The 26314-nt window shown below is 57.1% G+C and overlaps 1 protein-coding gene across 3 annotated transcripts; it reads left to right on the plus strand.

Annotated features, from left to right (window-relative positions):
* Window positions 1-7834: 7834 nt before the first annotated feature.
* Ift27 (intraflagellar transport 27) lies at window positions 7835-19732 on the plus strand. 3 transcript variants are annotated; one of them, XM_048356025.1, is made up of 7 exons: window positions 7835-8090; window positions 12853-12932; window positions 13534-13593; window positions 13955-14014; window positions 14476-14593; window positions 15876-15985; window positions 19475-19647. In XM_048356025.1, exons 1-7 carry the CDS (start codon window positions 8057-8059, stop codon window positions 19574-19576), a joined length of 564 nt encoding a protein of 187 aa, XP_048211982.1. In that variant the 5' UTR covers window positions 7835-8056; the 3' UTR covers window positions 19577-19647. The 3 variants fall into 3 exon arrangements, with proteins under 3 accessions (XP_048211982.1, XP_048211991.1, XP_048211971.1); XM_048356034.1 differs by having other exon boundaries at window positions 19478-19647; XM_048356014.1 differs by lacking the exon at window positions 15876-15985 and having other exon boundaries at window positions 19475-19732.
* Window positions 19733-26314: the final 6582 nt, after the last annotated feature.

Raw genomic sequence — 26314 nt, forward strand, 5'->3', positions numbered from 1 at the left:
CCAGTCCCACATACCCACAGACTATGCAGGTCCAGGCAGGCCCATGTCTGTGCTCCAGACAGATCAGGACCAGCACTGGCCAGGATTCCATGTGAGCCCCGCCCAACCCCAACTTCTGACCCTGCAATGGACACAGGAAGGAGGACCGGGAGCTGCCCCGGCTGAGCCCCTGTGAGAACTCAGGGCCTCTGGATCAGTCCATTCAACAATGATTGGGACTTTACACCTCTGGCAAGCCCACACTTGTAGTCACTGCCGTAACTCAGTGACATCTTCACATCCTGGGCCTTCACAGCGTGGATGCAGCCAGGCTCCTCAAGCGAGCAAGCAGGGAGAGAGGAAGGAGGGAAGGAGGGGAGGAAGGAGGGAAGGGAGGAGGAAAGGGAGGCAGGGAGGGAAGGGAGGGAGGAAGGCAGGGAGGGAAGGGATGGAGGGAGGGAGGGAAGAAGGAAGGAAGGAAGGAAGGAAGGAAGGAAGGAAGGAAGGAAGGAAGGAAGGAAGGAAGGAAGTTTCCTCCTCTAGAGAATGGGCATGGCTACAGTAGAAACTAGGAAAACCGGTGAGGAGAGCGGGCTGTCGGAGAGGATAGCGGGCCCTGTCACGCAGCGGCCTCTGCTGGTCTCTGCTCCTCAGATCTGCCACACTGGGTTATCCCAACCAAGATCCAGCTGGGAGGCTGTAAGAACCTTCCCAGCAAGCCGCACGGGGGACACCGAGGGGACCCCAGAGACCCAGAGTTGTTGTCATTGTTGTTGTGATCTGGTTCCCCTAGGTTGCCCAAGCTAGCCTTGAACTCCTGGACTCAAGCAATCCCCACACCTCAGCCCCTGATTCTTTAGGGACCAGGCACAGGGGCAACTGAGCCCAGCTCTAATTTATAAGTTTTGTTTCAAGGTTAGGCTCTAAATCCAGATCGGCTGACTTACACATCCACCCTCCTGTTCCTCCGCCATCTGAATTGGGGCTATGTCAGGTTGTCCTACTGTTGTCAAAGCCTGCTTATAGCTGGAGGTCAGCCCTTTGGGCTGCAGGAACAGGGTCCACTAGCCAGCCAATCACAGTCTGCTTGAACTCCCCAGGAAGCCCTGGAGGGAGGGAGGCTGGGAACAGAGCCCTTGGGGACCCCTCAGAATGCAGAGAAGACCTCTATGCATGGGAGAGAAACCAGCCAGGGCATGGAGCCGGGGGTGGGGGTGGGGGTGGGGGGAAACCTCTCTACCCTCACCCTCGTGTGTGTGCCAGGAGCTCCAAAAGGAAGTTACTGTCACGGCAGAATGTGCAAGGTGGCACTGAGCTGAGTAGAGCAGAGTGGGAGCTAAGTGGGTGGAAAAAGGGACTCGAAGGCCCTGAGGCATATCCCACAGAGCCCGCTGCCCTGGGCACACAGAATTCAAAGGGCAGAGAGGGGCGGGCGCTGCCAGTCACCAGGCCTGACAGCCGAGCGTTCCAATGGGGCTTCCAGTCATGTGACGAAGAATCTATATGCCCTGTATAACAGAAAGGACCCTGCCGGACACCGGTGCCTCACGCCTGTCATCCTAGCCACTCGGGCGGTGAGATCAGGATGGACATTCCAAGCCAGCCTGGGCGGGAAAGTCTGTGAGAGCCAGACATCCGATGAACCAGATAAAAACTGGAGGTGGAGCTGTGAATCAAGAGGCAGAGCGCTGGCTTTGAGAAACAACGAGAAGCTTAGGGACAGCCCCCAAGCTCTGAATTTCAAGCCCCACAGCCAGCACAAAAGTTAATTAAGTAAGTAAAAATAAAGAGGACGCAACTGTCTATTTATATTTTTCAATTTTTCAGAGAAAAGGCTAGCTTCGGAGTAGGATAGAGAACAGAAGGGTTCAAGGGTGGATGGCTGAGGTAAGATTTCAGAGAGCTGGGGGACACGCCAAGGGGACCCCAAGCAGGTGCAGGGGAGAGGGAGGAGCAGTCTAGGAAGGGCCATGTGTTCCCCAGCTCCAGCAGGGTGGGGGCTGAAGAGTGGGGGGATAAGACTGACCTTCAGGGAATAGCTCAACCTTGAGCCTGCGTAGTTGGGCCTGGGTTCAGACTGAGCCATTCGGATTTTTTTGTCCAGTGCTTAATCACAAGGACCAAACTGCCTGCACACAGCCCAGAGTGAAACTGCTAGGGCCCTGGGTAGACCCAGGCATGTGAATCCAGAAACACCAGTTTGAGTGACCCTCCCTTGTCAGCCTTGAAAATTCGTGGAAAACAATAGCCAGGATATGGAAACAACCCAGATGCCCCACTACAGATGAATGGATCCAAAAAAACGTGCTACCTGTACACTACATAGCAATTAGAAATGATAAAATAATGGCATTCGCAAGGATAGGGTCAGATCTTGAACACATAATGTGGAGCGAGACAAGCCTAGAACACAGAGAACAAAGGCACATGGTCTCCCTGATATGTGGTTGTTGGGGGGCGGGGGCAGGGAGAAGAGTAGAGATCATGTCTGTAAAATGACAAACTTCCTTTCAAATGGCATTTCCACATGTTTGGGTCAGCGACTTTACAGTATGTCTCTTAAACCAAACAATTACTAAATAAACATGAAAAGGTCTAGGATGGACCTATCAGAGGATCACCATAGTTCAACAGCTATGTACCTATGGTTATATAAGATGAGGCTAAGCAAAGTGAACTCCAAGAGGTGGAAACAGGAGTATCTTATTGTTGTCGTTATGTTTAATGTACTAGGTGAATTTCCTGTGGCACACCCCCTGTGGTCACTGTATATGATTTTGGTACGCTGGATACTGTATGTATGCTTCTCTGAACTAGAGAAGGGAGGGAAAAATGAGGGAGGGTGTAACAAATAAGACAAGAAATGTACTGGCTACCTTATTATGTAACTGTACCCCCTCTGTACATCACCTTGTCAATAAAATTTAATTTAAAAAGAAAGAAAGAAAGAAAACGCGTGGAAAAGGCTAAACTTGGAATGTTCCAGAAAAGCAGCGCTTGGCTCCCGCAGAAGAGCTGTCATGGCTGCTAAAGGAGGCCTGGGACTGGAGGGTGAGGTGCTCAACTTTCAATAGAAGCGGCAACATAAATAAATCCAAAGGGAGGCCAGGCCACCCACCCCCCCACCCCCACCCCGCGCACCCTCCTGCAGCTTTTCCTCAGTGGCTGCTGCCCCCTGCTGTCAGAAGCCGCACATGGCACCTCCAGGCCAGGCCGGGTCACAGCTCACCCGGGGCCAGGATGCCGTCCAAATGTTCATCGCAGTAACGAGCCCCTGACCTGCCTCGTGTTTGCAGGTGACCCGCCCCTATAATCCCACCTACTCAAGAAGCTGAGACTGGAGGTTCAGGGTTCAAAGCCAGCAGCCAGGGCAGGAAAAGCCTGTAAGGTTCACCTTCAAATAAATCCCGAAAAAGCCCAGAAGTGGAGCCGTGGTTCAAGTGCTAAAGTGTCAGCCTTGAGTGGAAAAAAGCCAAGGGACAGCGTCTAGGCCCTGAGTTCAAGCCCCAGTACTGGATTACAATTCGAGGCCAACATGGACTCAAAGATTGGGGAGACCCTTTCTCAACCCGTAGGTGGGGGTGCCTTGCCTGTCCTCCCTCAGCTAGCTGGGAGGATGGGAGTGAGCGGACCACAGTCCAGACCCGCCCAGGCAAAACCACGCCAGGCCTCCTTCCTCCATGGAGAGCAGCGTGGTGGCATGTGGCTCTCCTCTCCGCTACCACGGGAACTCTGAAATAGGCAGCTCCAAGTCCAGGCAGGAAGCAAGTCCTTACCTCAAAAGCAACCAGTACAAGCTAGGAGCTGGTGGCTCATCCCTGCAACCCTGGCTATTCAGGTGGCTGGAATCTGAGGATCGAGGTTCAAAACCAGCCAGGGTAGGAAAGTCCATGAGACTCTTACCTCTACTTAACCGCCAGAAAACCAGAAGCGGTGCTGTGGCTCAAGGCGAGAGAGAGGCCAGGCACCGGTGGCTCGTGCCTGTGATCTAGCTGCTCAGGAAGCTGAGATCTGAGGATCACAGTTCAAAGCCAGCTGGGGCAGTAAAAATCCCCTCAGACTCTTAGCTCCAATGAACCCAAAACCAAAAGTGGCGCTGTGGCTCAAGTGGTAGAGCGCTAGCCTTGGGCACAAAGAGGCTCAGGGACGGTGCGCAGGCCCTGAGTTCAAGCCCCACTACCGACCAAAAAAAAAAAAAAAGCAAAAGAGCACTAAGCTTGAGCAGAAAAGCCCAGGAACAGTGCCCATGCGCTGCATTCAAGCCCCACAATCAACCAGAAAAGTAAAATAAAATAACCCGTACAAGAAAAGGATGTGGAGGAGGAGGCAGAAGGGACTTCTCATCTTTCTGGAAAGATCCAAAATGCTCCCCTGACAGACTGATTTGAACCACCCAGAGAAGCCCCATCAAAGGGAAGAGAAACTGCCCCTGAAGGCCTCCCCTCAAGAGGAGGGGTGGACAAGGCTCCCAGAGGCCCCACCAGACGTGACCCCGGAGCGTGGCTATGTGGAGAGCCCACGGAGTGTGGCTCACTCCCCAAAGGGGTCCTTTAAGGAGCGTGATGGTTTGGGTAGAAAATATCCTCCAAAATCGCTCATATATTTTTGGTTTGGCTCAGGGTTTGGTCCCCAGCTGGTGGTGTTATTTTGGGAAGTTCTGGGAACTTCAGCAGGTGGAGCCTAGCCAGGGAAAGTAGGTCACCGAGTGTGTCGTGGGGGCTGTCTCTTGTCCCAGCCCACCTCTCTCTCTCTCTCTCTTTCTCTCTCTCTCTCTCTGCTTCCTGGCCACCATGAAGTGAGCAGCCTCCACCACAGGCTCCCGGTCACCATGGCGTCCCACTGCACCACGATTCCAGAATCCACAGAGCCTCTAAAACGGTGAATTCACATAAACGCCTCCCTCCCCTGAGGTTGCTTCCATTACGTGGCACGAAGCCCTGACTAGCACAGGGGAGTGAGGTCACCCAGAGTGGACGGGCTGTCCTGGGGGAGGGCACCAAGAGGGAGACAGAGGAGAAGTTGGGAGGAGCCAGGAAGAAGAGGCCTCCACGGAGAGGCCAGCCATGAATCGCGAGCTACAGCTGCGCCATCTCACTCTGCATTGAGAGCTGGAAACTTGACAGCGCTCTCAATCAGAGTGTGTGTGTGTGTGTGTGTGTGTGTGTGTGTGTGTGTGTGTGTCCCCTGCAAGAGGCTGGCAGGGGACACCTAAGGCTCCGAGCAGCTGCAGGAAGCCCCCGACAGGGCATGTAGCTGCTTAGCACAGGCATCTGGGAGGGGAGGCCCTTCCTGTTGTGCAACCCAGTCCCATCCAGCTCGAGTGAGAGCTGGGGTAGCTTGGGGCCAGCTTACGGCAGTGGTGATACATGGTGTCTGGCTAGGCAAGTTTCTTCTCATGCCTCACGCAGCGTCACTTGCTGCTCACCTGTGTCCTGACTACTCCGGTTTAGATATGGTTTGTATCCTTGAGGTCTGACCTCTGTCTGCCTTTCTCTCCATCCCCTCCTCCCCCTCTCTGCTTGCTGGCTGCCATGAGGTTCCTGCTTCTGTAATATTCTGCCTCACCTTAGGTCCAAAGCAATGGATCCAGTCAACCTTGGGCTGACACCTCTGAAACTATGAGTCCAAAGAAATCGTGTCTCTGTAAATCGTTTCTCTCCAGTGTGTTGTGATAGCTGCACAGAGAGGACTGGGAGTGGGTGCTTTCGCGTTTCCCTTTCTTCCTCAGCTCCTCACACCAGGAGGTTCTAGCTTTAGGGCACAGGCCCTGGCCGCTGATGGCAAAACCAGAGGTCCCCAGGAAGTCACCTGGTGTTTCCAGAACCTTCCTGAGGGAGCAGCAGAGTTGGCCTGCATGCTATCATACTGGACATGGGATAGGGCACATCGCACATTTCAAATCAGAGGCAGTAGCCTGAGAGGAAAGAGTGACTTTCCACCATCCCCCAGGGTATGTTTTTTTTCTCTTCCCTTCCATTTAAATATTACCTCAACTACTTCCACAGTTCATATTTCGTTATTCTCTCACCTTATGTATGAGTGATGCCTGATGTTAATTAACACAGCTATCGACCTCAGTTCTCGAGTCTGGTGAGAAGGGAATGCAGGCGAGACATGAGATATATAAGTCAAAATGATAAAAAAAAAATTTTTTTATTAGAAAATACGAGAGCCAAGTACCAGTGGCTCATACCTATAATCATAGCTACTCAGGAGGTTGAGAACTGAGGATCATAGTTCAAGGCCAGCTCAGAGAGAAAAGACTCTTATCACCAATGAACTACAAAAAGCTGGAAGTAGAGGTGTGGCTTGAGTGGCAGAGCACCAACCTTGAGTGCTAAGGGCCAGTGCCTAGGTCCTGAGTTCAAGCCCCAATAGTGGCACTAAATAAGAAAAAAGAAATGTCTGTGTATGTAGCATGATGCCACAAGAAGATGGATTGCACTCACCGCTAGCTGTCTTCACGACATAGCTATGAGTGATAGGCTTGGAAATAAAAAGGGGCAGGGGACAAGAATACACACAGTTTCAGTCCTGGTTACCGGTGTGGCCAGGCTGGTCACCACCTCAGTTCTGATTCTCCTGGATTTTGGAGAAGTGGCCATTGCTACTATGGCTTAAGGAGAGAAATCTGGAGATTTCTCCAGGAGATGACTCCTCCCTCCAGTTTCAGGGTCACCACAGGTGATTCGCCTCATTTGGGGGGGGTCTCTGTCTTGTAAAGCTCTGCACTGTCCCTTAAGGGGGCTTTCAGTCTTTGTTGTAAAAAGACGGTATTGCTCAGTCCTGTTTGTCTGTTTGTTTTTCCTGGACCCCAAGGTGATTGCAAAGTGACTGTGGAGAGAATGGCTTGGGCAGAAGCACATACAAAAATGGACTGGGGGATGTCAAGCTTCATCCGCGTCTGGGTAATTTGTAGCCACACACACAAAAAAAAGTTTAAGATTCTGTTACAAAGACACTTTCAATAGACAGCAAGGGGGTCCTCTCCAGAGGGCCACCTGACAGCCGGGCTTTGGGCTTTGAGGACATAGTGAGATTGCTTGAGAGACACCCCTGTTCTTGGGTCCATTAGGGACCTGCAGTGCAGTATAATATTCTTACGTTTCCTTTGCCGGTGGCCGTGGCGCAGGGTCCCCACTGCTACCCGGCCTCACCCCAGGGCGAAGCTGTCAGGCAGTGGTCGGGCACACGAGTCAGGAGAAGCGCGTCCACCTCCTCATTTACCAACACTCCCAGGCCCACCTTGTTTTCGGCTGGGTTCGAACTGGCTGCTCCTCTACCCAGCATTCTCAACCTCCCTCCATCTCTGAAATAAATTAACATTAATATAATTATAATTAATAATAATAATAATAATAATAATAATAATAAATAGAGCCGCGCTCTTGGCGGAACCCGGGGAAGCAGCACCGTGCAGTGACTGCACGCAGGTCTCTGTTCCCGCCACGGGAGCTTCGTCTACTGCGCAGGCGCGCACTAGACTTCCGGAACCGATTGGCCTCCCGCACCCCGCCCCGTTGTGGGCGAACCCACTTCCTGGAGAGAAGTAGGGGTGCGACGAGTCCCCATTTCTCTCAAAAATGGTCCCAGCCATCCTCTGGCCAATCAGAACGTTACTCCCTCCCTTCCCCGGATGCTCCAGAGGAGGTGGGGGCGGGAGCTGGGAGTGATTGACATCTCCTCGAACCACTTGCCAAGCGAGATGAAACGGAAAGCAGATACTGTCACGAATTGTCTCCCGTGCGAGGGCCATTGGTCCCGCCCCCTGATCCTAATAGGTCTAGGCGCGCCTGCGTTGGGTGGAGCTTCGGGCGAGCAGCCAATTGAGGCACGGCGGGAGGGAGGGGCGGGGCAAGCGTTGCCAAGCGAGCGTGTCCGGCGGGGCGCTTTGGGTCGCTGGGGCTGTGCGGTCGCTCGGGTTGTTCCTTTCCAGCTTCACAGTCGGTGGAGCCCCGGACCCCCCAGGGGGTTCGTTGTCCCCACGATCGACCCGGGGGTTCTGCGTCCCCGCGGTGTCCAGCCTGCAGCGCCACCGCCGCCTGCCTCTCCCGGGTCCGGGTAGTGGCCCGTTGCCATGGTGAAGCTGGCCGCCAAATGCATCCTGGCAGGTGAGTCTTGAGTTGGGCGCTCTGCGTTCATCGCCAGCTTTCGTTCAAGCAAATTCTCCTCCCTGGCTCCCGAGGGCGAGCAGCTGCACCGTCTCACCGAGTAAATCCCATCCGGCGGGGAGAATGAGCTTCCCCAGCGCACCTGGGGCTGGGTCCCCGCTGCCCGGCCTCCCCTCGGCCCGCCCTCTCCGGGTGCTGCCGTGCCTGAGACCCGAAGTGCATCCGCTGGGTCGCCTGCAGCACCCCAAAGTTAGGCAAAACCACTCAGGCAGTCTTATAAGGATTCTCTTCCTGACCACCCCCCCTCTGATGATAGACATGAGTTCCAAGAGGCCCCTGTTTGGTGTTTAGGACCCCAGGTTACTGCAGTGCCCATTCTCAGAGGACATAAGCACCCAGTCTTCCCAAAGAGGAACCTTGTTTTATTGACTGACGTACCCAACACCCACAACAACAAGCGGAACATAGTAGGTGCTCCATACAAATGTTAAGAATGAGGTCTGTGTGTGATGATACATACCTGTAATCCCAGCTGCTTGGGAAGCAGAGACAGGGGGATCCTGCTTTGAGGCCAGCCTGGGGAAAAGTTAGCAAGACTCTTCACCTCAACAAACAAGCCAGGCATGATGGCCCCCTTTATATTTGTAATCCCAGCTACTAGAGAGGCCAAAGTGAGAAGACGAAGGTCCAAGAAGCAGCAAGGAGTTGTATAGAGGAAACAAGATTTTGTTTCCATTCCTGTATTACAGACTGAGAGTAGCTATGGTATTTATAGTGACTTTTCTGGTTAGAAAAAGAAAGGGCCACACAGAGAAGATGGCCGACAGTCGTAACTCTTGTCTCAGCAGAGCAGAAGATATGAAGGCTCTGGAAAGACTGGATTGCAGAGCACCGGGTTTTGTTACCAAATTCTTTCTGCCTGCTCTTCTTCCCACCTGTTGCATTTCCCAAGGTTCCATTTGTGCTCCAGTGGGCTTCTCTGTCTGCCAGTTCTTCCTCTTACTTCCTCTTCAGTTCAGCCTGTGTCATGGAGCTGCCTCCTGCCACTTCTGTGTGCCCGTGCCATGACGGGACAGGCCGTGACTCCGTCTGGGGTCGCTACAGTCCTCATGTGCAGCTAGGGCAGACGCAGCCCACAGCGGAGAGGACCCTTGTCCTGGTCACACAGCTGTAGTGTCTGTCCAGCCTCCACCAGAGGCCCCTGGCCTCCATCCTGGCCCTCCACCTCCATCTTCAGCCTCCTTTCTAAGCCTCAAGGGAAGTTCCCTTTGCAAATCTCCAGAAAGACCCAAGCCTCCCCCACATGAATGTGTGTGCCTACACACACACACATGCGCACGCACACGCACAAAAACACGCATGCACACTTGCTAGTTTTGATTCCTCTCACCCCTTAGAGGCCCACAATTCTTTTTTTTTTTTTTTTTTGGCCAGTCCTGGGCCTTGGACTCAGGGCCTGAGCACTGTCCCTGGCTTCTTTTTGCTCAAGGCTAGCACTCTGCCACTTGAGCCACAGCGCCACTTCTGGCCGTTTTCTGTATATGTGGTGCTGGGGAATCGAACCCAGGGCCTCATGTATACGAGGCAAGCTCTCTTGCCACTAGGCCATATCCCCAGCCCCTCCCACAATTCTTTTCTCTGTGACGGAACTCGTCATCAGGGGACCTGCTGTTCAGTGACAGGTGTGTTTGTTTATTGAGCATCTACTATTTGTGAGCCTCCGTGCCAAGGCGACGGGCGTGCACAGATGAGTCAGCCCTGCCCACACTCCGTGTGTGTGACAAGCTCGGCTGCGGCCACCACACATGGCAGTGCCTCTCAGGTGCCACATCCCAGAGAGCAACCCAGTGCCCAGCCGCTACTTGTGCTGGCTCAGGTGGAGAGAAAAAGCCACGGTTGGGATTGGTCTGTGTTCTGCTTATTTAGTGACTCAGACGCCCCTATTCCTGGGAATACTTTATACACGTAATAACTGAGGCCCAGAGAGATGAAGTAACTGACCTAACCCCTCACAGCGAGTGGGTGGTGGAGCCGGCCTCTGGCTCCCGAGTCTCCCTGGATTCTGTACCACACCAGACCCATGCATACAAAGATAATAATACCAGGTGTGCCGCCCTGCAGGGTGGTTCTGAGTCCAGATCTCGCACCAGCAGCAGGATAGCAGTGGACACCCGGCAGAGACAAGAGGGAAGGGCGCCCTCTGGTGGCACAGAGAGAGGCTGGTTGACTTTGTTGGTCGGAGTGGGCAGCAGCCTGCAAGGAGGTGGCCGGGGGCCAGTCCAGGAATGGGAGAAGACAGGCACGGATCCCGGGTTTTGTGTCAAAAGGTGGTTAGGGATTGACTTGAAAGGAGAAACCACAGCTGGGTGCTGGTGGTGCATACCTGTAATCCTAGCCACTCAGGAGGCTGAGATGGGAGGATTATGGCTGTAAGCCAGCCAGAACGGGAAAGTCTGGGAGATGCTTATCTCCACTTACACACACACACACCCCACAAAACCTGGAAGTGGAGCTGTGGCTCAAGTGGTAGAGCACCAGCCTTGACAGCATCCAGGCCCTGATCCAGCTCTAGTACCAGCAAGAAAGAAAGGACGGAACCAGAGCTGGTGCTGCCCCAGTGCCCTTCTGTTGTGTGGGGGGCCCCTCTGTTGATGCCAGGCCGGGCCAGGTGGTGCAAGGAGAGAATCAAAGCCAGAGAGAGGGCTGCTGCGTCGGCATGTGCAGGCGAGACCTTGTCAGGAGAAGGTGCGAAGGGCTTGCGTGCCGAGGCCCTGGGTTCCCATCCCAGCACCGCACCACAAAACAAAGCTAACTCACGCATGGGCATTGCAACAGGGATGTGTTAGTCACGGGCTTCAGAGGCTTGGAGGAACCCAGAGGGCACCGGGGAGGAAGGGGGACCCCACAGAGCCGGGCGCCCACCTCTGAGGAGGGTCATCAGAACCAGAAACTCCAGGAGGGTGGTGGGAGCTGGGGGGCAGAGTCCTAAGAAGGGCACTGCCCGCCACACTGGCCCTGTGAAGGTGTGAGGGGCCGGCCCGGGAGCGCACGAAAGGCAGAACTGGAGACGGGAACCAGCGGCTGTATCGGCCAAAAGCTCATGGCCGGGAAGGCACAGGGAAAGGGGAAATGCCTTCACAGAGCCCCAGTCCCAGCAGGGCAGGGCAGGGCAGGGCAGAGCAGCAAGGGGTCTGGGGGGGGACAGGGATGCAGGCTTGAGGAAGAGCCAAGGACAGGCAGGGGAAGGAGGGGATATGGACACCGGAGGAGGCGACGGTTGTGTCTGGGGACTGCAGGGGGGACGTGGTGGCATCTGCTGAGCAGAAAGTGAGATGGGTAGGTGACCCGGGCATGGCCTGATGACGAGATGGGCAGAGCCCACCCCTCCCACGGAGGCCTCCACGGTCACTGGCAGCTTCAGGGAACTCGGCCCTCTGTTAATGACCTGAGGGGGCGGGGCGATGGGCGGGGCTGTGGGGGCGGGGGCGGGGCCTCGGGAGGCATGAATAAGTGTGAACTGGCTGCCCCCTGAGAAGCCGGTGGCAAGTAGAACAGTCCTGACTCGCCCTGGCCAGCCTGGAGGAGTCACAACGGAATGCCGCCCGCCGTCAGGTAATTGTCTCACAAGAGAAAATTACAGGTGGGGAAAAGTCAAAATGGAGTCTCTGAACAGAGCGGCCGACGAGAAGTCGCGCACGGAGCAGCAGGCTGTGATTGATGAAATGGGGAAGCGAAGCAGGGACCCCTCCCAGGGCTAAGTGATCACAGAGTGGAACACATGTTCTGGGGGGGGTGAGGTGGGGGGACAGGGCAGGGTGATGGGGTGAGATCAAAGTGAGGCTCCAGGTGGGAAAGATCTGCAAATACAAACAAGTCTCTAAAGCGGTCAGGTCGGGGAGGAGCTCCAGGCGCAGTTGCTCTCAAAGACAGGAAGGGTTCAGATGGATCGTGTAGATCTTTAGGTTTGATTGGTTGGTTGGTTGGTTTTGTGCCTGTGCCTGGGCTTGAACTCAGGGCCTGGGCGCCGTCCTTCAGCTCTTGCGCTTGAGGCTGGAGCTCTGTCACTTGAGCCACACCTCCGTTTCCAGCCTTTTGGTGGTTCATTGGGTAAGAGTCTCACGGACTTTCCTGCCCAGGCCGACTTTGAACCACGATCCTCCGATCTCCGCCTCCTGCATAGTTAGGGTTACCAGCGTGAGCCACGAGTGCCCGGCAGATCTTCCGTTTTGAGGCGCCCGCCTCTGGGTCTGGCGAGGGGCGGGGTGGAACAGCACACCCCATCGGTGTGAGACGAGCCTGGCGAGGCCTCCGACGGTGACCCCTCAGCAGTCACACACACGCAGGCCGAGGTGGAGACAGACCGCGTCACTTGGCAGCGGGTTCCCAGATGTGAGGCCCCCCGTCCGCCCCACCCCCTCCTCTCTCCCGTCAAGACTCCAGAGTGACGCCCAGTGTCAGGTGACAATCCCCCAAGGGCTGCGTCTCTCTGTGGGGGCTCCAACACCCTCCTGGGCCTCTGCTCCCTTCTGGGTCCTTCTTTGGGTGGAAGGCGCGTGGGCCGTGTCGAGATGTGCCCTGGCCTTGAGAGCTTTGAAGATGGCTTTCGTGAGGGCTCTGCCTGCCACTCTCCTGGGCCCGGAAACGCCAGGGACAACGGCCTTGGACCCGCACTGGCTTTTGGCTTCGAGACCGATGCCCCGGGCCAGGCAGTTCCCAAGTCTGATGGCTCCAAGGTGGGTTTTTCCTTCTGCTCTGACCCTAGGAGACCCAACGGTGGGCAAGACCGCCCTGGCACAGATCTTCCGCAGCGATGGGGCGCACTTCCAGAAGAACTACACGCTGGTGAGTGGCGGGCCCAGGCCTGGCCGAGCGGGGGCGGGGGGGGGGGGGGGCGTCGGGCCTGCGGGGCCGAGAAAGCACTTGGTACGGGATGAGCACGTGTGCCCGCCCTCTGCCCGTGGACACGGCCAGTACCGACAGTTTTGATTACTGTTATGGCCTTTGGCAGAAAAAAGAAAAAAAAAAAAGGACAACGCTTCTCCACCCCTGGCTTAAAAAGACACGGGGAGCCAGGCGCCCACGGTTCACGCGTGTAATCCTGAACCCCTCGGGAGGCTGAGAGCTGAGGGCTACCGCGTGAAGCCAGCCTGGGCGGCAAAGCCCATGAGACCCTGAGTGAGAAAGCTGGGGGACAGTGCCTAAGCCCTGAGTTCAAGCCCCTGATGTGCGCATGCACAGGCAGGCAGGCACGCACGCACGCACGCACGCATATGGGCTGGCCCTGAGGTAGGGCCTCTGTAGAATTTCCAGAGGACACCCACCCACGCCACGTGGCCACCAGTTTCGTTCACAGCATAAACACTAAGGCTTGGGGCACCCCAGGGAGCCAGCCCGCCCCCCACCCCCACCACGGCTCTGACGCCAGTGTGGTCTGTCCCCACAGACCACAGGGGTGGATCTGGTGGTGAAGACGGTGCCGGTTCCTGACACGGGTGACAGCGTGGTGAGCTTGCTCCTTGGGCCTGGGGGTCTCTTGGGAGTGGGGGTGGGGGAGGGAGGGAGTGGGAGGCCTGGGCCTAGACGGAGCTTTGGGGACACAGGGGGTGCAAGGGAGGAGGGAAGGGTGGAGAACTGCCTCCCCTCTCTGGGAATGGGGAAGCCCTGGCATCTGAGGGTGCCGCGGACGTCCGTGTGTGGCCATCTCTGGGGGGGGGGGGGGGGGTCCCAGAGGCCATGAGCGAGGGAAGGGAGCAGGTGCTGACGCGGACGTGTGGTCAGCGCCGCCCAGGGTCAGGAGGGCTTGCAGCGTGACGTCGCTCCCCCCCCCCCCCAATTCTCTCCCGGGACCCGCTTGTCTCTCCAAGGAGCTCTTCATATTCGACTCCGCCGGCAAGGAGCTGTTTTCTGAAATGCTGGACAAATTGGCAAGTAGCGGGCTCCTGTCCCAACTCCTACCCTACCCCCCCTCACCTCCCCACTGCCCCCCCCCCGTACCCAGCGGGGCCCTTGATGGAGCTCCCTGCCCCCAGGGCTGTGGGGTTGGGTCCTCACAACCCCCATCCAGGCCCTTCCGTTGGCACAACTGGTCCTGAAGGCGCCCCGTCCCCTCCAGAGCGAGCCGGCCGGGGCCAGCCATGCCTGCCCCTCTCTGAGCGTTTTTTTTTCCCCTGAAACAAAGTGTGAGAATCCAGAAAGACCTCCCGCTCCACCCCCGCCCGCCACCAAGCCTGGCCCCCACGCGTCCCTCCCCAGGGTAGCCCCTCCTGACTCCGAACCCCCACCCACCCACCCACCCAGAAGCCAGATGGCCCCCACTCATGGCGTCACGGGAAGGAGCCCCCCCCCCCCCCCCGCAAGCTCCTGACGTGTCCTCTTGGCCCTGTAGTGGGAGAACCCCAACGTCCTGTGCCTGGTCTACGACGTGACGAGCCAGGCGTCCTTCAGCAACTGCAGCAAATGGCTGGAGAAGGTTCGGTCCCAGGTCCCGGGCATCACACTCCCAGGTAGGAGCTCAGGCGCACAAAGCCATGGCGGGGCGTGGTTGGGAATGCAGCCTGAGGCCTGGCTCTGCGCGCGTGCGTGCGTGCATGCGTGTGTACGTCAGTCCTGAGGCTTGAATTCAGGGCTCGGTGCTGTCTGCCCCTTACCGTTTTTGCTCAAGGCTGGACCTCTACCACTTGAGCCGCAGTTCTGTTTTCCAGCCTTTTGTGGGTCAGTCGGAGACGAGAGTCTCATAGGCTTTCCTTCCTGCCCAGGCTGGCTTGGGACTGCGATCCTCAGATCTCAGCCTCCCGAGTAGCTAGGATGGCAGGCAGGCGCGAGCTGCCGGCTCCCGGCCTGGCTGTGCTTTGTGATGGCCGCGCAGTGAGATCCCAGCCCTCCCCCATCAGTCGGTACAGCTGGAACCGTGCCGCTCACCTGGCAGGGTTGTGGGGAGACCCCGGGGTACTAAGGGGGGGGGGGGTGCTGTAACAGGCATTGCTATTCCCAGAAAGCCTCTTGAAAGAGCCTCATTTTCTCCTGTATGTGGGGTCCAGGCCATGATGTCACTTCAGAGTGCCTTCAGTCTGTTTATTTTTCATCCCTACGTGAGATCAACAAATCCTCCTCCTGAGCGGGCCGGGAAGGCAGTCTCCAGAGACGGCCGAGACATCCACCGCAGCCCTGCAGCTGGTCTCAGCCGGCTTACCTCCGCGTCCCTGACTCGGAGCCCAGCCCCGAGATTAGCACTAATGACCACTTTGTAAGCTGGTCCCATGTGCGAGGAATTAACCACAACTCGCAGAAATCGAAGCCCTCACCTGGGAGCTTCAAGGAGCTGGAGAAAAGGCTGAGCAAAAAAAGCTGCCCACAGAGGGGCTGGGAATATGGCCTAGTGGTAAAGTGCTCGCCTTGTATACATGAAGCCCTGGGTTCAATTCCCCAGCACCACATATATAGAAAATGGCCAGAAGTGGCGCTGTGGCTCAAGTGGCAGAGTGCTAGCCTTGAGCAAAAAGAAGCCAGGGACAGTGCTCAGGCCCTGAGTCCAAGGCCCAGGGCTGGCCAAAAAAAAAAAAAAAAAAAGCTGTCCATTGAAGAAGCCAAGGCTGCCTGTCCTCTGTGGCCCTGGTGGCCCTGGGAGGGGGTGGGTGGAGAGGCCCCAGACCCCCCCCCCCCACCGCCCGGTCCTCCCCACTGAGTCAGGAGCTTGGAGCTGGCTCCCATCCTCCGCCAGCCGCCTTCCCAGCCCGCCCCCGGCCAGCGCGACGCTGTGACTCTCCCTCGCTCTCTCTCCCGAGCCAGGTGTCTTGGTGGGGAACAAGACGGACCTGGCCTGCAGACGCGTGGTGGACGCAGAGCAGGCGCGGGCGTGGGCGCTGGGCCAAGGGCTGGAGTGGTTCGAGACGTCCGTGGTGAGTACCCCAGCTGGAGCGGGCGTCTGGGGAAGGGCCCCGCCTCGGGGGACCTCACACCCGCCAGGCCTCGGGGCAGACTCACCGAGGGGCCGGCTTTGACCTTCACTTTGACCTTTGATCTTCACTCAGTGGGGCAAGATTTCCTTCCCGAAGCAGTAGGCGGCCCGCCCAGGGGACAGCCGCGTCTCCATCAGGAGATGGGGGGGGGGGAGGTAGAGGTAGAGGTCGCACGGGCCCCCGTGGTATTTTGGGGGTCTTTCCCCGAGCCAGTCCTGAGGTAGAGCCGCTCACTTGTGTCCAGTCTGGGCTGGAGAGCGGCCTCCCCTCTATGCCATGGTCCAGGCACCCTCAACACTGCGTAGCTTCCGGTCCTTCTTGCCTCTCCCTGCGAAGCCTCCATAAAGTGCCCAGAGCACTGGAGCAGGAGCCCCCCCCCCCAAAGGGGGACGATCACCAGCTGTCATACTCCATCACGACCCGGGCTGCCCTGCACCACGGAACCCCTCCTGTGTTAGGGGGTTCTGGACGCGCAGCCTCCTGCAGCCAGGGTCCCCCGCCCAGTGTGAGCTTTGCCCTGTGTGTGGGGGGGTGGGGTGTGTGTGTGGGTGTGTGCAGCCCAGTCCTGGGAGCCCCCTTGCACAGCCATGGTGAGGCGTGTGCCTCGGGCGCCCCCTGCAGGCTGGGGGTGAGAGACCCGCCGCTCCCGGCCGAGCTCCGGCCCGAGACCCAGATCACAAGTGTGACCTCAATGAAGTTCAGATTAAGGAAGCGTGTGTTGGGCAGGGCCACCCACGACTCTGGAGAGGCCCCCTGGGCCCTCGCCTCCTTTCACGGCTGGTGCAATGGGCCCCTCCCCACCCAACACCCCCCCCCCACAGCCCCCGCATCTCCAGTCTCAGAAATGCAGAGCCACCCACACACATTCGTCACCCAGAGCCCCCAGGCTGTGGGTTCCCTTCCCCTCAGGTGCCCTGGGCAGAGATAAATGGTGCTGGTGAGGGGGGGCGGGGCTGGCTAAGTACTCAGTCCTGACTGCAAGTTAACCAGTCCAGTTCCCCCCCTTCCCCCCCCGCCCCCCACGGAGTCGGCGCTAGCAGCAGCTCCGCGGAGAAAGCTGTGATTAAAAAGGAAATATAACCAAGCCCGGTCTGAGATACAGCCAAGCCGCGGTGCCCAGGCATCCCTGACTCGCCTGTTCCTAAATGTGGGGCCCGCGGAGGGGTCTCGGGGGTCCCCAGGCTCCCTCGCTTCCCCCTCAGTGCTGGACGTTCTCAGGCCAAAACTAGACAGAAGGTTTTCTTTTAACAGAAGTGAAAAAAAAAATTTAACGAGACCCATTGTTGATCAGTGTGTTGTGACAGCGTCAAATGGACACGCTCTCAGGTTCAGTCCCTGGGGTGACTGCCCCTCTGTTTTCGAGGGGGTCGGTAACAGCTGTGGGGCGTGGGATGGGGGGGGGTCTGCCATGTGGTAGGCATTTCTGCACATGTTATCGTTTTGTTTGTCTGGAGGTCACTGAGGTTTGAACTCAGGGCCTCAAGCTCCTGCGCTTGAGCTCCGCCCCTCGCCCTCTTTGCTTTCATTAGTTATTTCATCCTTGCTGGCCTCGGGCCTTCACGCTCCTTCCTTCTCTACCTCTGCCTGCAGCTGGGATTACGAGCATGAACTATCACTCCCGGCTTGTGTTTGAGATAGGGTCTCACTTTCTCCCCCGGCCTAGGTTGGCCTTGAGTTTCTAGTCCCTTCCTCTCTGCCTCCTACATGGCTGGGATTACAGGCGTGCTTCACCTTGCTTCACCGTTGCCGGGCACCTGTCTATTTCACTGTCGTGGGGCCAGAATTCTAAGCCAGATTGGGGGCTAATCTGGGCTCACTGTTAGGAACTTGCTTTAAATAGGCCTCATCTATGGGCATCCAGACCATGCAAATGAGATTATGATTAGTCACTTGACAAAAGGACTTCTGCCACAGGCAGGCGTGTTCGGAAAATGGCTCCATTCCCGTCCATTTCGGGAGCACCCAGGCTGCCTGTTGAGGCCTACCCGCCTTGAATTCCTTACTTCTTTGGCTGGGAGACCCAGGTCACTCTGTTGTGCACCATGTGGGGCCTCTTCCCCTACCCCCCTCAGCTCAGCCGGCGCTGCACTGGCTGGCATTGGCCCCACCCTCAAGCCTGAGCCCTTCCGATGACGCAGTCTCGGGGTCTGCCCCTTCCCCAGCTCCCCCTGCCATTTCCTCCCGGCCCGGCCCCGCTTGGTGGCCCTCTCCGGGAGGGCCCTGTGTCTTTCTGCCTGCCGTCTGCTCCGCTCCGGGGTCTGGGACAGGCTGGGCTCCTCACCAGCCAGCTGGGCTGTGCACCTGCTGGGCCCGGGTCTACTCATCCGTGAAACGCAGCCGCCGCTGCCGCACGCGATGCTTCACTGGGACACTTGGCCGCCTCGGCCCCGCCGCTCAGCAGCGACACCCCTAGGTCCCCAGGGTCGGGGCTGTGGTGAGCTCTGTGTCAACTTCTGAAGAACTGAAAACCAACAGGCATCTGGGCACCTGGGCGCGGTGGTTCACGCCTGTGATCTCAGCTCTTGGGAAGCTGAGATAGGAGCATCATAAACTCCCAGGGCAGCCTGGCTCCCGCAGGGAGACCCTGTCTTAAAGAGGACAAAAGGAAGACCCAAAAAGCTCCTCGGAAGCTAGGCCTCTGCCCTCTGGGTCTCAGGTGGCCGGAAGGGCGGCCGTATAGAAGGAGATCCAGGCCCCTGGTTGTCCTGGTAGTTCACGCCTATAATCCTAACTACTTAGGAGGCTGAGGTCTCAGGATCGTGCAAGCCAGCTAGACAAGCATCCAAGGAAATCTAATTTCCAATTAACTACAAAAAAAAGCTGGAAATGGAGCTGTGGTTCAAGTGGTAGAGCACCAGCCTTGAGTGTAAAAGCTAAGGAACAGTGCCCAGGCCCTGAGTTCAAACCCTAGGACTGCCCCCCCCCCCAAAAAAAAAAGCTCCCACGAGTACTCAGAGTAAGAGAACAGTGACTAGCTACAGTGTCAGGTTCTGGTTGGTCCTTCAAGATGCCTCCAGACCTCCCGGCCTGTGTTGCCTGGGCCTGGCCCCTCCTGCCGCCCCCCCACATCCCCTGTGGAATCATGTTGTTCTCCCTGCTTCTCCTGGCCCCACCCTCCAGGCAAAGGTGGCCCCAATTTATCTGCCATCTGAGCCAAGAAGGGGTTTCCACACACAGCCCGAGTGGGGGAAGGGCAGCCGTGTAGAAAGAGGCCCAGCCCCCCCCCCTTCCCCCCACCCTGTCTTCCACCGCCTGTGGCTTCCTGCACATCCCTGTCATCTCTGGCTGTCAGTTTCCTCTTGTAAACCTGCGCCTTCCGGAAGGTGCCCAGACGTGCAGACGCGGGCGGAGGCCGGGTGGGGTGGGGGGACGCGGCGTGGGCACTGGCTTTCGCGGATGGGGCATAACCAGGCTCTCACTGTCTTCCAGAAGGAGATGAACAACTACGAAGCCCCATTCCACTGCCTGGCCAAGCAGTTCCACCACTTGTACCGGGAGCGGGTGGACAGCTTCCACGCCCTGCTGGTGTGAGGGCACCGGCCTCCGCCGTGGGGACGCCCCGCCCCCCGACGGCTGCCCGGGCTCCGGGCCCCCACTCAGGCTCCCGGAGGGCGAAACGTCTCCGCGCTCCCCGTGTGTCATGGCCTCCGTAAATAAAACGAGGACGACACGGAGCAGCCGCGCCCCTCCCGTCCTTGGCCCGGCCACCCCAGTTCCATTCTGCGTCTTGACTGCAGCGCCAGCAGCGCCCTTGGCCCGGAAGGAGCCGGGACTTGGCTCGCACCCTCCCCTGCCCCCACCGCTCCGCCACCTCCATCCACTCGTGAACGGGGAGGCCTCCTCTTCCCCCGCCCCACCCCGCAGGCAGGGTGCAGAAGGGGCCCCCCCCCCAGGCAGGGCCCAGCCTGCCTCTCCCCTCCAAAGAGCCCGGGCACCCGCTTCCAGCAACGGCCGCCTCGAGCCGGCCGCGCGCCCCGGTGTTGGGCCAGCGGTGAGTTGTGTAACGCACCCCTAACATCCCAACGCACCCCTAACATCCCGTCGCTCCTGACCGAAGGCGCACCGAGGTGGCAGGGACCCAGGGGCTCCTGGGTCTGTCACCTTCCCCGGGGCACCCCACTTCCTCAGCCTCAGTGCCCCCCCCCAGGGCTCCTCCGTGCCCTCTGCCGTGTGGGAGGGGGACACCAGCTTTGGGGCGGCAGCTGGGCGCGCGCCCGCCGTGGTGACGGTAACGGGGGCTGCTCTGGCCACCGTTGGTAACCGTTGTCCTCAGGGCTGCATCCCACCTGCCCGGCGTGGAGTCTACCGACACCCCTGCTAAACGGTGGGGGGGGGGGCCCATGTTTGACGCTCGTCGTTCCTGCCTGTAAGCCTCGCTGCTCAGGGGGCTGAGCTCTGAGGATGACGGTTCAAGGGCAGCCTGGGCAGGAAAGGCCATGAGACTCACCTCCAGTTAACCAGTGAAGAGCTACAAGTACAAGTGTGGCTCCAATGGTAGAGCACCAGCCGTGAGTGAGTATAAAGCTTAAGCAAGAGCAAAAGTTCCTGAGTTCAAGCCCTTGCGCACACACACAAAAATGCAGGCTCCCAAGGGCCTCCAGGCCCAGCTCAGCCCACGGCCACCTCTCCAGCGTGGCAGATGCCCACGGTGGCCCTGCCTCTGCAGAGGTGGCGATCGGACCGTCTCCAGGATCACTGTGAGAGGGTGGGGTCTGGGGTACACCCCCCCCAGCTCCAGGCCTTCACAGACCCCCCCCCCACAGGCTCCCATTGTCACTCCGTCAAAGCCACTCCCGCAGGACGTGTGTATGGGCACCCAGAACACCAAGCTGCCACACAGAGCCTTCAGCAGAAAGCCACGGGAACATGGGGGGGGGGGGGGGGAGTTGGGGGGTCACATTTCCTGTTGCCCAGAATGGGTTAGGAAGTTCAGAGGAGCCACTTTGCAGAGTCACCCGAAGTTGGGAGCGGATGCCTCCCCGGGGCGGCCGTGAGCGCGTGGGGGTCCCCCCCCGCTCCCCCCTTCCTGCGTGTGAGGAGCCTCCGTGGCCGCAGCCACTGTCCCTGCCCCACCCCCAACGCCACAAGGAGGCCCCCAGGGAATCCTGCGACAGGACGCTGCCCGGGAGAGGCGGCTGGCACCACGCTCCCCTGCTAGGTGCTGGCAGAGCTTCAGGCCAGGGCGAAGGCGGCCCTGCAGGAGCCCGGGTGAGCCTTGCAGCGGGCAGCTGCTCCCCAGGCCCTCCGCATGGACACCCAGCATCCACTTCCCGCAGTGGGGGGGGGGGGGGGGACTTGTGTCTGGAAAAAGGGTGAGCAGGTGGCATGCAGAGGGCCCTGACAGGGACTTGTGTGGACTGGAGTCCTGTGGCCAGGCAGCCAGAACCAGACAGAGTTAGTGGCCTCCCACCTGGAGAAGGGCAGGGGGCCTGGTCCTCCAGCAGAACCGAGGAGGACCCTGGCTGTCCCCTTCCGGGGAGGCCTGGCCCCAAATCCTCAGAGACCGCAGCAAGTAGAACCAGACTGAGAACACGTCGGGGGCAGGAGATCTGCTACACAGACCAAGGCACCCCGGAAAGAAGAGGGGAGAAGAGGTTTGAATAAGAGGCTCCATTTCGGAACAGGCTGGTCTGAGTTGTAAGGGCCCCAGAGGCTCAGATGGACCCGGTCAGCCTGCCGTGAAACCCAGCAGGAAGGGAGAATTGGCAGAGCGGTCTGGCATGAAGCAACTAGAAAAGAAAAAAAAAAAAAGTAAAATGGGGGTTGGGCACTGGAGCTCACGCTCGCCACCCCAGATCCGCAGGAAGGGGGGATCCATAGGATCACAGTTCAAGCCTAGCTGGGGTAAAGAGTCAGCAAGGCTCCCATCTTAACAGAACAGCCTGGGTGTCCCGGCACAGGCCTGTCATCCTAGATGCTCTGGAGATGGAGGTAGAAGGATTGAGGGTCTGAGGCTAGCTCTGGCCAAAAGAACTGGCAGGCACAGCTCAAGTGGCATAGCACCTGCCTCACTAAAGCAAAGCTCTGAGTTCAAACCCCAGTCCTCCCCCCCCCCACCCATACCCACACATAAAAGGAAGAAGGAAGGCAGGAAGGAGAAAAATGGCTTGGGTTTGGAGTGTTGCAAGTCACTCACACTGCTTCTATAAGTAGAGGAACAGTTGAGACCATTTCAGATGGTGCAGAAAGCTAAATGGAGCTTTGGTGGAGGTATTCTCGGGGTGGGGGGCACCGGCTCAGGTGGGCAGGAAAGACACTGAGGAGCCGTGACATCTGAAGTCTGCCAGCCACGTGACCATCTGGGGTAAGAGTCCTAGAAAGTAGGACAAAATGCCTACCTCCTGTGCCCTAGGCAGCAAATGCAAAGGCCCTGGGGCTCAACACCTGGGCATTGTTCCCTTTTCATCCCAAAGTAGAGTTTTGCACTCCCTAACAACACACACACACACACACACACACACACACACACACACACACCCTTCCTTTTTCTCCAGAACAGCAACTGACTTTTAAAATGTGTTTTCCTTTATTTCAGAGGCAGAAATCAGAGAGAGAGGGAGAGAGGGAGAGGCTTCTTCAGGTTGCAAATGGTTAGCAACAGTGCAGGGATGAAGCTTGTAGGCTCATGACCTGTTCTCTCTGCAGGTGGGCAGAGCTGATGGCTTCCAACAGGACCCTGGCAGGGAGCTCGTTTCCATCTTGCAAAAGCAGGAGGACCCGAGGCTCGTTAGGAGAAAATATTGAAGGGCTGGTTTTAAGTTTCACCTGTGCTGGGAGGGGAATGAGTGTGTGTGTGTGTGTGTGTGTGTGTGTTGTTTTTGTTTTTTTCAACCAAAGCTGTTATGAAATGGCTTTGGGGTGGAGGGGCACGGCCCCGGGTGTGATAGGGCTGGCGGGATGCTGGAGCGTGGGCACAGGTCACAGGTCATCCAGACGGGGCGGGGGGATGCCAGCTTCCCGTCCGAAGATGGCAGACCAAGCGCAGCTGTGTGTGCTTAGGCAAGACCCTCGGCCTCCCTAGTCCTCAGCTTCCAGTGAGAATGTTACAGTATGTGAAACCTTTCCCAAGGTACGATTTCTAGTCAATGCGTGAGGACAGATGTCCCTATTTTCTATAGGAAGTATGCTGAATTGCAGGCTTAATTGGAGAAAGAAAAGAGGAAGAAAGAAAATGAATACGGGCAAGGGAAGGAAAGGAGGGGAGAGCAAGAAGAAATGGAGGGCGGGCACAACGCGGAAGATGATTCCGGCCCCATGGACAGCTGCCCCGGTGCCCTTGGGCAGATGGTTCTGCCCCCTCCATCTCTATACAGACAGAAGTGCATGTTTCAAAGCCAAAGCCCCTGGGGAAGCCATCCTTTCAGTTTGCATCTTATCTCTTCCTCCTAACATCATGTCTTGTGGATGTTATAAGTCAAAAGGTTGGGTTCTACATGGCCAAGTTTGTTGTTGCTGTTGTTGTTTTGTTGATTTTGTTTTTGGTTTTTGTTTTGTTTCTGGTCAATGGTAGGACTTGAACCCAGGGCCTAGGCGCTGTCCCCAAGCTTTTTCACCCAAGGCCGGTGTCCTACCACCTGAGTCACAGCTCCTCCTCGCACTTTCTGATGGTTAACTGGAGATAAGAGTCTTAAGGATTTGTCTGCCTGTGCTGCCTTGGAAGTGTGATCCTCAGATCTCAGCCTCCTGTGTTATCTAGGATTACAGGTGTGGGTCACAGGCGCTCAGCTTGCCGTTTAATTTTTAATAACCATGGGCAGTGTCTTGGTTTTTTTAAATTAAATTTTATTGACAAGGTGTTGTGCAAAGGGGGTACAGTTACATAATAAGGCAGTGAATACATTTCTTGTGATATCTTACACCCTCGTTTTTCTTTGCCTTCCCTAGATCAGGTAGGCATATAGACAATATCCAGTGTACCAAAATCATATACAGTAACCATGTAGGGTACGTATGCCACAGGATGTCTTGTTTTTTAAATGCACAGAGAGAGGACGCACAGCGCGCACACACACACACACACACACACACACACACACACACCGCCGTGTGCAGAGTAGTTGTGGGGTCGGGGCTGTGTACTTGTCCTGTCCTGTATCTGTCACTGCTGTTGGCTCATAGTTTAAACTATGAGAACCTTTCTTCTGTCGAGGGCCATCTGGACTTTTATTTTGCCAGTGCTGGGGTTGAAACTCAGGGCCTCATCCTTGGTTGGTTTGCCTGTTCAGCTAGCACTCTACCACTTGAGCCAGGCATCCAGCCTAGCTTTTTACTGGTTAATTGGAAATGGGATCACACAGATTTGTTTTGCCCAGGCTGGCGGTGCATGGCACTGCCCTGGATCTTAGCCCCCTGAGTCGCTAAGGTTACAGACGTGAGCCACCGGCATCTGGCTCTGCGTTTGGATAGCCATAACATAATTCTTAGGCCCTACAAAATTATGAATGCAGGCAGGCAGGCAGGCATAGGCAGCTGACCGAAAGCCCATGCAGATCCATCCCATTAGGAATCAAGGGATTTTGCAGGCTTTATGTAACCTGACATAGCTAGGAAACAAAGCGGTTCCTATCCCTGGTTTAAACTAAACCACAAGCCAGGCACTGGTGACTCTCGCTACTCAGGAGGCTGAGATCTAAAGGTCACAGTTCAAAGCCAGCCTGGGCAGAAAAGTCTTGGAGATTCTTATTTCCAATGAATCACCAAAAAGCCAGCAGTAGAGATGGGGCTCAAGTGATAGATCACCAGCCTTGAACTAAAAAGCCGAGCAAGAGCGTGAGGCCCTGAATTCAAGGACCAGGACTGGCACAATGAACAAACAAACCTGTTGCCAAGTTGTTGCTAATAAAATGAACAGTAAGTCCTCTGGGTCAGGTACTAAGCAGTCTCAAGCAGTCCCGTACTCCTGTCTTCATGGTTACCTCCCCCCCCCCCCCAGGGCGTTCCCAGTTGGTTTATTATAGGACCATGTTAAATGAACATCTGCTAAAGGACACAGGTCACAAGTCATCAGGTATTGCTCAAGAAGAGCTCTTGAGTGAGCATTGCCCTTCCGTACCTCGTTGTGGGCCTTGTCCAGTTATTTCTGTAGGACAGAAGCGGAGACAGGAACTTTCCATGTCAAAGCCTGGGACTCTTTTAAGGTTTTAATCACCCTCCTGAGAAAATGGTACCAATTCACACTCAAACAAGCAGGGAGTAGCTCCCTGGACAGCCTAGTTACTAATGAAAGGGGATTGAAGGGACAGAAAGGGATGTGGAAGACAAGCCTGGATGAGAGATGCAGGGTGCCCCCCCACCCCGGAGCCCTCGGCACCCCCCCCCAAACAAATGTCAGCTTGTTGGGGCAATGGGGTATGGGTAGAGACCAGGGGTGCAGCCCCACGGGTAGCCGATGCAGATAAGTCCTAAAGCAGCCATGCAATCAAGGCCGAGAACAAAGTCATAGCAAAGACTCTTCGATCCATTCTAATTAGGAGCTGCCTTTCCAGAGAAATTGGGAGCAGGCTGCCACGGCTGACAGCAAAAAGAAAAGAAAAAAAAAGAAAAGAAAAGAAAAGAAAAGCACCAAATTGCTGCAGCCCAGCTGTGCTGGGAGCTCCTTCGCCATTCAGGAGTCCCGCTCCTCCGGCGGGGCTGCAGAATCTGAATGGCCAAGGTCAAAGGCTTGCTGATCCTGAGCCTGGCTAAGGGCGGGAGGACGGGGCGGACCCGCTTTGCTCCTCGCTGACCTCTCCTCTCCTTCCTCCCTCCTCCTGGTCTTCTTCCTCCCTCACACCCCACCCTAAATACTCAACTTCATCTCAAGCTTGAGGTCTAGCTCTGCTATGTCCACCGGCTTCGTGGCCTGGGGCCAGTGGAGCTCGGATCTGTAAGAGATGCTCCACGAGGCCCCGCCCACCAGGGACACGCCCCCTCCCGGAGTGCCACGCCCACCCAGGACACGCCCTCCCTGCTGCCCCACCCAGCTTGGGCCTCCCCTGTTTGCTCTAGCGAATCCACAAACACCTCAGGAAGAATTAGTGCAAAGATAAAACTATCTCCTCCCCCGGAGAGCCTTGAGAGGCCTGATACCAGCCCCAGCATGCTGCTTGCACTGAAGTGCAATGGAGGGCTGAGGTTGGGGAAGGGAGTGACATGGTGTCAGGACTGCCATGAGGACATTGGGGTGTCTGTTTCCTTATGAAGACAAAGCGCTGCCACCCAAGATGGTGCAGGATGGGCCTGTCAGTGAGCTCAGCCCTTCCACCTGCCCCTACCCGGCAGCCTCTCCAG

The sequence above is a fragment of the Perognathus longimembris genome, chromosome 1 (genome assembly GCF_023159225.1).
Source record: "Perognathus longimembris pacificus isolate PPM17 chromosome 1, ASM2315922v1, whole genome shotgun sequence".
Classification (NCBI taxonomy): Eukaryota; Metazoa; Chordata; class Mammalia; order Rodentia; family Heteromyidae; genus Perognathus; species Perognathus longimembris.

Coding starts and splice junctions, on each gene's coding strand:
- Ift27 (XM_048356014.1), top strand. CDS start 8,057: ATGGTGAAGCTGGCCGCCAAATGCATCCTGGCAG. Junction 8,091..12,852: donor CGCCAAATGCATCCTGGCAG/GTGAGTCTTGAG, acceptor CTCTGACCCTAG/GAGACCCAACGGTGGGCAAG. Junction 12,933..13,533: donor TCCAGAAGAACTACACGCTG/GTGAGTGGCGGG, acceptor CTGTCCCCACAG/ACCACAGGGGTGGATCTGGT.